A 10,043-nucleotide genomic window follows, 5' to 3' on the forward strand; every position below is an offset into this window, starting at 1 on the left:
AATATAGAATTATGAGTGTTTATAATAAAATAATAGTTAATATAAATAAAATATAAACAAAAATAATATAATATTTATAACATTAATTTTAGCTTTTATTTTTATATAAGACAAAATAACAAATTACTTATTTTATATTTATTCAAATTCTTAATTCCATTTTTATTTTTATTTAATTTTTATATTTCCAATTAATAATTAAATTAAAGATTTTTATATTTCTAAATTGCATTTTTGCAAATAAATTAATTAATGATGAAGAATGTATAAATAATTAATGATGAAGAATGTATAAATAATTAATGATGAAGAATGTATAAATAATTATAATTTTTTATTATATTTTGGTTTAATAAATGTTTGATTTATATGAATTATTTATTTGATAATATAAAAGTCATTTATTTACACCTTTTATTTTTATGTTTATTTTTTTAATATTTAAATTTAAATTAAAAAGATAAAATAATCAACATATTAAATTAATTATTTTTATATCATTAATAAAAAAAGTTAAATAAAAAAAAAAACCTAAAGATTTTTAAATGTTTAATGTTGTAAAAAAATAAATGCTTTCGATTATATCTATTTTTAATTCATTATTAATTTATTATAGTTTTAATTAAATGATTATAAAATAAAAATTTATTTACAATATAAAATTAATTAAAATTATTATAATTTTTAAATATTATATCCTTTTATATTTTTATCATTTATAAATAATCTTTCATTTTCTTTTTACTACTAAAAAATTTTAATTTTTACGATAAATTTTTTATTATAAAATAATAATTTTAATAACTTTCAATTATTATAAACATTTGCTTGCTTAATTTAAATAACCAATTATACTAATAATTTAATACATTTACTACACAAACTTATGTAAATAAAGAATAAATATGATTTAATTTTTTAATTATATATATATAATTAATATTGTAAAATATTTATATTAATAATTTAATATTAGTTAAAGAAATTATGTTTTTATTTATATAATCTATTTATTTATTTGTATTATTTAATATATTTTCTACATTAAAAATAGTTTTTTCTTAACAATTTTTTGTTATTTTCAAGTAATATATCAATAAATTATATAGGTTAAGTTTAGAAAATTTTAATGAAATCTTTTAGTATCTTTAAAAGTTAAGAATAATATTTACTTTTTAATAATTTAATGAAGTTTATTAATTAATTAAACATAATTAAATAATAATTTTTTATATAAACAAAATAATATTTTTTTATATAATCAAAATAATATTTTTTATAAATTTATTGATTTTATTCTATAAAACTATAGTCTCTTTTTATAATTCATAAAAACAGTGTTTTCTTATAGAAAATGTTTTTTGTTTGTTTTCCATATATTTAATTTTTAAATTTCTATTATACATAAATGGTAAATTCTTCTACAAAAATAATTATAATTTTTTTTAATAATAAATAAATAATAAAAATTTTAAAAAATATATTTTTTTATTTTTAATCTATTGAAACGAGAACATTATTTACAAAATCCTTATAATAAATTTTGTTTTATATAAATAAGTCTTATTATTTTTATTTTTTAAATTCTTAATAATTAAAAAAATAAAATAATAAAGGCATTTCTAAAAATATTAAATTTCAGTCTTATATGTGTAATCCTAATACTATATTTTTAATTATATTTGATCTTATTTTTATATTATTACCTTTTTAATGCTTTATTTATTAGAAATTTCGTCTTTAAAAAATTTAGAAGAATAAGCAGAATTACATATTAAATAAATAATATTCAAACATAGAAAATTCATATAAAAACTATAATAAATATCAAGAAATACTACTAATTTATTTTATAGATATATTTATATTGTTTAACTATTTTATACAAAATGTTAAAGAAAATATCAATTAGCATTTTCTTATATTGATTATTAAGTTATAATACTGTAATTATAAGAAGCTATGCTAATATTAATCTATAAGTCTTAATATCAAATTAAAAGTTTTAAATTAACATAATGTAAATTTTCCAATTTCAAACCTTTTGCAGTCATTATAATTAAGTTTTAATTAGTTTCGCAATCGCTAAAATATCTTAGTATAAACCTGTAAATAGAACTTATATTTTGTTATTAATTAAAACATATTTTTATAGTTATTTCTTTTATTTTGTTTATAATCCTTTTTACTTTTTTATATTTATAATTATTTATTTTTAAGATAATTAAAATAAAATTTTTATTAATGTTTCATTGTGTTAAAGAAATAAATTTAGAAATCTTAAGCAATTATTTCATAAATTAAATAATTAAAAATATATTTGATAATTGTTAATTTATCATTGCATATATAAAAAATAAGTATGAAATTTCTTATAATCCTTGAAGGCAAATTATTAAGGATGAGAAAAAGAAAAAATATGAAAAAGTAATAATTAATTAATATTTTTATCTATTTGAAATTATAAAAACTAGAAAAATATTCCTTATTTATTAAAATCAAACTATAAAACAAAACACATTAATGTAACTAATTTTTTTATTATTATTACATTTAAGATATCATAGATTACATAAGCATTAATCATATGTATTTAAATTTTGAAATAAAATACTATAATATTTAATCTTATGATTATATCACACATAATTTTAAATTTATTATTTGGTTATAAAACATGCATACTTATAGGTCAATTATATATAATTATTTTAATTTTAATTGTTTATATTTTTTTAAAAAATAAATCAATAAAAAATGTATTATTGGTCTTTATAATTTTGTTATTTATTAAAAAAAAATTACAGAAAAAATAAAATATGAATAAAATAATTACTTTTTCATATTTTTTTTTCTATAACTTTTAAAAACTCAAATAGTAAAAAATAAAGGACATTAAATAATCATTTTTTATATATTTACAATATAAAAATAATTACCTATAAATAAGTAAATATTAAATACAGTTAAAAAATTTGCAACATATTCAATATACTAAAATAAACTTATTTTATATTTATTTATTTATATTTTTTCTGTAGAAATTTTATTCTTAATAATGAAAATCGAGATTTACAGTCTTTTAAAATTAAATTGATTCATTATTTTGAGAAGAATATTATTTATTTATATTTATTAAATTAAAAATATATTAATTTTATTAAAAAATAAATAGTTTATAATTTTTAATATAAAAAAATATTTGATATTATTTTATAAATTTTTTTATACATAAACAAAAAATAATAATGTTAATATTTCTAAAATTATAAAATGTAATTATATATGTTATTTATTATGAATTTTATAATATTAAGATTATTTTTTATAATAAAAATAAAAGATAAATATATTCATTATGTATTAATATACTAATATTTTTATCAATAATGATTTTTCGTATAATAATATTATTTTTTAATTCAAAATGCTAAAAATATTTATTTCTATTTACCGTAAATATTTTTAAATGATAAATATTAAAAATAAATATATGTTAAACCCTATTTATATTTATAATTATAATTAATTTATTAATATAAACGATTAACAATATAATTAATAATTAATTTTTTATATAAATATTATAATTAAAAAATAATGTTAATTTTTATATATTTATATAAATTTTATAAAAAAAAATTAGCATATATTTATAAAAACATATTTTATTTAAATAAAGAATATGTAATTCTAGTCAAACTAAGCATAAAATAACGAGAATAAATTATCACACTTATATATAAATAATGAAATAAAATAATTAATGCTTTGCATTTAATTATAGGAAGATTAATAAAATATAAAAGATTAGGCAATACTTTTTTTAAATAATTTGAAAACCTAATTTGATATTATTTACGATTAATATGAAAATCAAATAAATTAATTCATAAATTCTTTAGAAAACAAAAATTAATTACTTAAATTTAACTAAATTTTATAAGAAATATAAATAAACAATTAAAATTTATAAAATGATCATATAAAATTCTATACTGCAAATATATTATCAGGAAAAATACAAAAAAAAATAGAAATGCATTAAAAATTAATTAAATTTAAATAAAATTTAATAAATGAATTTTATAGTGATATAAAAAAATCAATTTAAGATCTAAAAAGTAAATAATTAATTTAATATAAAGATAATGATAATGATTTAATTATTTCCAAAAAATATAAAAGAAATTAAAAATTTAACTTTTAATGCTAAAAAGTTTGTAATTTCGAATTCAATATGGAAGAAACATAATGTGTTTTATAAAAAAGCGAAAATGAATTAATTTTAATTGGTGAATATTTAAAAATTTGGGATAATTATTAACGTAAAATTACATACTAATAAAAAATAGACCAAATATAAATTTTTAATTCTAAAAAATACAGTATAGGTTGGGGTAAATTTAGTATTTTTGATGAAAAAAGGCTTATTATTGGTAATAATAATACTTGTGAAATCTTTCTATTTAATATAAAACCTTTTAAATTAGACTAAATGCTTTTTCAATTCATGAGAAATAATAGCATTTGCTAATATAAATAATTTATTAAAGTTAGCGACGATATTATGGCTTGTTTAAATGGAGATATAGTAGATATTTGGAATTTGAAATTCAATTATATTTTTTATTAAATATATAACTCATAAAGTAAAATTAACAAGATTATTAAAATAAAAAATAATATTATTGCTTCGCATAGTGAGAATGACAATCTTATTAAACTTTGGAATTGCTAAAAGTAAAAATAAATAAGTAGTATTATAATACCGACTAAATAAATACAGAATATGTGGGTTTATAATGATATTTTCTATTTTGTTTCATATAAAAAATTTATTTGTATCTATAATCTTAAAAATAATAAGATAATTAAATTTGCATAGTTACCTTTTTAAATTATTTTGAGTAAATAAATTAATGACAATATGATTGTTGGAGTTAAAAATTATGATGAGATTGTCATTTTTTGTTTAACTGATTTTCTAATTAAAAAATAAATTAAAATGGAATCTCAAATTACTGACATTTTTATTTTTAACTAAAGGGTTTTAGCTACTTTTAATATTTGTTCTGAATCTAGAAAAGGAAGAATTGGATACATCTATTGAAAAAAAAAAAAAATTATCTTTAGATAAAAATTAAAATAATTATTATTTTTATTTTATGATGATTTTTTGAAAATATAATTATTTTAAATTGAAAAAAAAAAAAAAATTCTGTTTACTTATTAATATTTCTCGTTTTTATTATATTAATATTTATTCAAATAATTTTTTTTATTTTACTAATTTTAGTAATAATTTATTTATATATTTAAACAAAATTTTATATGAAAAGAATATAATAATAATAATAATAATAAAAATTAAATAAAAATAAAGAATATTTACAAAAAATATAATACAAAAATGTATGGACTTAGAGCAAGCAAAAGAAGGTTTAATTTATTTTATTTAGAAGAGAGTGAATTATATACAGAAGACTTTAGTGGTTATTGTATTTACAAAAATATTCATTCAAAAGAAGACCAGTAATTATTCAATAATATTAAAAATAATTATAAAATAAAATATTTGTATAATAATTTTCCAAAAAAAAAAAAAATACATATAAGCAAAGAAAAAGGAAAATTCCATATATGCACAAAAAGTATTATTTTTGAATCTGATTCTCATGATATTTCCTTAATGAAATTTAATTATAAAAATATGATTAAAATTCCATAATTATGTAAAATATTTATGTAATGAAAATTAAAATACTATTATTTTTAATTGTTTAAATAGCTGATTCCTTTAATGAAAAAAGAAAATCAATCATTGAATAAAATCCTTAAACTTCAAATAAAGAAGGTGTTTTTATTTAGTTAAGCTTGAATAAACTTATTGAAATATAAACAAATGGCCCACCTTCACCTTATATAATTTATGATTTTGAAAAAGAACCATTTTATTTTATTTAAATAATTCCTATTTATTAAGATGTTTATAATATTTATGAATGGATAAGCAAATTATATTATGTTGTTAAACAATCTTAGTATTAAAATGATACTGAAGAAACTATTCAAAAAGTAAAAAAAAAAATATTTACAAAAAAAAGAATATTTCAAAAATAAATATTTAATTTTTAATATTTAAAATTGAAATATTGTTTTTTGGATATGAATTTTCTGCTATATTTTGATATGTTAAAATTATAAATATAATTATATTAAAATAATACTATGTAAATAATAGCTATTAAATAAATAAAAAAATATCTTATAAATTTATTTAATAAAAAAATACTTAAATGATATAAATAATTATATTTTATAAATAAATAATATAATTTAGTTTATTTATATGATTTACTAGAAATATTTTATATAAAAAGTTGATTATGGATAGAAATAACAAAAGTAAATTTAATATGAGCCATACTGAAAGTGTAAGTGAAAAACCTTTACTAAATAGTTAGATGTTTGTCAGATAAATACTACCTCTTTAATCAGTATACGGAATTTTATATATAACTGATAATAATATATATTTTTAACCAATGCATTCTATTTCAACAAAACCTGTAAAAATAATTCCTATAGATGAAATTTCAAGGCTTTATAAAAGACGTTTTGAATTAAGACATATAGCATTAGAACTTATGCTAAATAATAAAAATAAATCCTATTATTTTGCATGTGAAGATTAATAAAAAAGAAATTAAGTATACAATGCATTATTAGGAAAAGTACCAATATCATGCATATCGGAACTTTCATTAGATAAAGTGACATTAATGTGGTAAAATAAAAAAATTTCTAATTACGAATATTTAATGAATTTAAATCATGCAGGTAAATTTTAAATAATACTTTTATTTATAAATAATAAAAATAAGGTAATCGTTCATTTGCTGATCTTTCTTAATATCCAGTTTTCCCATGGATTTTGAAAAATTATGATTCAGAAGAAATCGATTTAAATGATCCTCATAATTACAGAGATTTAAGAAAAACTGTCGGAGAATTTAATCTCTAGAGATTTAAAGATTTTAAAGATAGGTATTATAAATAATCAAATTAAAAATTATTAATATAAGGTTATTTATAAAAGATATAATGAAATGCCTCCTCCTAAATTTTTATATGGAACACATTATTCAACTCCTGGATATGTAATAGGATATTTAGTCAGAAATAAACCTGAATACATGCTAAAGCTTTAAAGCGGAAAATTTGATAAACCAGATAGATTGTTTAAAAGTATAAAAGGAGATTGGAGAGTATTTTTTATTTTAAATTAATTTATAACTAATTTTTTTAAAAAAAAGAATGTAATGTAAAATCCAACTAGTTTAAAAGAATTAATTCCATAATTTTTTGGAGAAGACGATTCTTTTTTGATTAACTATAAAGAATTAAATTTCGGTATTAGATAAAATGGTAAAAAAGTAGATCATGTAAAGCTACCAAAATGGGCGAAAAATGATGCTAAATTGTTTTTGAAAATATAAAAAGAAGCATTAGAACATGATATAGTTTCAGCTTAATTACATCATTGGATAGATTTAATTTTTGGTTATAAATAAAGAGGTCCACACGCTATAGAAGCAAATAATGGTATTTATAATTTATATTATTATTATATTTATTCTTTTAAAAATAGTATTTCATCCACTTACTTATGAAGGATATGTAGATCTTGATTAAATTTCAGATCCTATAGAAAGATAAGCATAAAGATGTTAAATTAATGAATTTGGACAATGCCCAAAATAGCTATTTAAAATTGCACATCCTCCTAGAAATAGCAACTAATTGTAAGAAGATATATTAAAATATGATATGAGTATTAAAAGTGATAATTTTTATGAATAATAAAATTTAACATATTCTGAAATAATCAATAATAGCAAATATTTATGGGATATTTCAGACAGAAATTTAATTGTGTAGAATATTTAAAAAGTTCACAAAAAACATGTAACATAAATAATAAAATTAGTAAATAAACCTAATTAAATAATCAGTATTGGCGAAGATGGTTTTTTGAAAGTCTGTGATTTATAAAGTAAATAAGTTATTAAAAGTTTCAAAATTTGTGATCTTAATCTTTCTAGTTTTGTAGTTTTAAAAGAAGATGAAATATTCGCTATAGGTTGCTGGGATAATAAATTATATATATTTAATTTAAATTATGGATCCAAAATCAAAATTATTAAAGCGCATAATGAAAGTATAAGTAGTATAGGCTATTTAAAATCTAAATGTGTTCTTTTAACTGCTTCATGGGATTGTACAGTAAAATCATTCGATTGTGAAGATGGGATTATTAATGAAACTTCTGAGGATTTATTTTGGGATCATGACTCGTAAATAACAAATTTAGCAATAAACTAATAAGAAATCTATGTTGCTGTCGGCGACGTAGATGGTAATAATTTAGTCTTTTATTTATTATTTTTTTATATTAATATTATTTTAGGAAATGTTATTATATTAGATTTTAAAAATAAAAATAAGATTGCTTCATATAATATAAATGATTAATAAATAATTAAAATAATATTTTCTAGAGGTCATATATTTGTTGCAGGTGATAGAACTGTAAAACATTATGAATTAAATAGTATTTATATTAAATATTTTATTTAAATTTAATTTTAAATAAAAAGTAAATGATATGACAGAAATCAGTCATTTTTAACTCGAAAAGTAAAATGGCTAAATAACTGATATAGAAATTGATGAAAAGCATTTAATTTTAAGTATTTTATTAAATTATTTAATAAGCTGAAATATAATTATTTAAAACCTAGTTACTAATAGAGGACACTTAGGTATATATGATTTATTATCAGAAAAAAAAATAGGATTTTATTTTAACAATTACAGTATTGAAAATGAGGAAGAATTCCCTTCAGATGACTAATAATTTAGCACTTTAACAACTTAAAAAGATGAAAATTAAAATGTCACAGCTTATATAGGGTCTTTAAATGGATCCATTAATATTATTAGCAAAATTTGAAAAATATATTTATATAATAATAATAATTGTTTTATTTTATATTGTTTTTTTAATAAATATTAAAATAAATATGAATTAATGTTATTTAAAAGTTAAGATGATATTAAATATAAACAATTATATAATAAAAATTAAAGCTTGTTAATTATCAAATACAATATACCATAAATATTTTAAAATAAAGTGTATAACTAAAATTATAAATATTTATAAATTTATATATTATATATTTTATTTTTATTAAATCTTTACATTATTTATATTAAATTAATAAAAAAATATCAATTAAACCTACTTTTATTTTAGACCTATTTTGATCTTGTTATTTATTATTATTAGATAAATATTTGAAAATAGAAATTATTATAATTAAACTTAATTTAAAAAAATTAAATTTATTTATTTGAATAAAAGATTACTTTTATGCATAAAAAAGGTGTTGGCATTTCAATTTTAATGTTTATTAGTTCAATATTTTTTTATTCTGATTATTATTTTATAAACTTCCTTTTTTATAGATCGAGTTTCTATAAAAGTTATACGAAAAATAAAAAACATCAAAAAAAAAAATATTTTTTTTCATTATAATTCTTTGATAATGTTTTCATTATTCTATAATATATTAAAGTGTCGCATATTTAAATTTCTTTCATAAGTTGCACTCTATCGGAATAATATGCAATAAATTATTTTATTGTATGTCTGGTTATTAACAATTTTTATAAATGAAGCTGACAATAAATAAAAAAATATGAATTAATATATACAAATTAATACAAAAAATCATAAAAAAATCAATTAAAGGATTAATGAAATAATTTATTAAACTTAATAAAGATATATTTATTGTTATTTACAACAAATATGTGTGTTACTGATTTTTTATCGCTTTGGCAATGATAAAATTACAATAATATCCGAAACCTTTCTGTATGATATTTGGAGAGGGGATATTTAATAATTTAGTTTCAATATAAGGCGATTCAATATATTATCAGAGATGATGATTAAGCAAAATAAATTA

At 15.7% G+C, this 10,043-nt stretch overlaps 1 protein-coding gene across 1 annotated transcript, besides 11 other annotated features; it reads left to right on the forward strand. All coding sequences in view use genetic code 6, as the record gives it.

Moving 5' to 3' along the window:
• The first annotated feature begins 240 nt into the window (after window positions 1-240).
• Window positions 241-327: a microsatellite.
• Window positions 328-1,216: 889 nt separating this feature from the next.
• Window positions 1,217-1,281: a microsatellite.
• An 867-nt stretch (window positions 1,282-2,148) lies between these two features.
• Window positions 2,149-2,217: a microsatellite.
• A 910-nt stretch (window positions 2,218-3,127) lies between these two features.
• Window positions 3,128-3,167: a microsatellite.
• Window positions 3,148-3,220: a microsatellite.
• A 338-nt stretch (window positions 3,221-3,558) lies between these two features.
• Window positions 3,559-3,643: a microsatellite.
• Window positions 3,644-5,413: 1,770 nt separating this feature from the next.
• IMG5_048710 (neutral sphingomyelinase activation associated factor, putative) lies at window positions 5,414-9,019 on the forward strand (the record flags this gene model as incomplete). Its single annotated transcript, XM_004037517.1, has 11 exons — window positions 5,414-5,535; window positions 5,620-5,735; window positions 5,792-6,044; window positions 6,365-6,843; window positions 6,888-7,050; window positions 7,103-7,271; window positions 7,320-7,608; window positions 7,655-8,422; window positions 8,474-8,617; window positions 8,679-8,756; window positions 8,808-9,019. 11 exons carry the CDS (start codon window positions 5,414-5,416, stop codon window positions 9,017-9,019), a joined length of 2,793 nt encoding a protein of 930 aa, XP_004037565.1.
• Window positions 6,081-6,120: a microsatellite.
• Window positions 6,083-6,130: a microsatellite.
• Window positions 6,217-6,255: a microsatellite.
• Window positions 6,252-6,312: a microsatellite.
• Window positions 8,610-8,645: a microsatellite.
• Window positions 9,020-10,043: the final 1,024 nt, after the last annotated feature.

The sequence above is a fragment of the Ichthyophthirius multifiliis genome, assembly GCF_000220395.1.
Source record: "Ichthyophthirius multifiliis unplaced genomic scaffold scaff_1120509250125, whole genome shotgun sequence".
Lineage (NCBI taxonomy): Eukaryota > Ciliophora > Oligohymenophorea > Hymenostomatida > Ichthyophthirius > Ichthyophthirius multifiliis.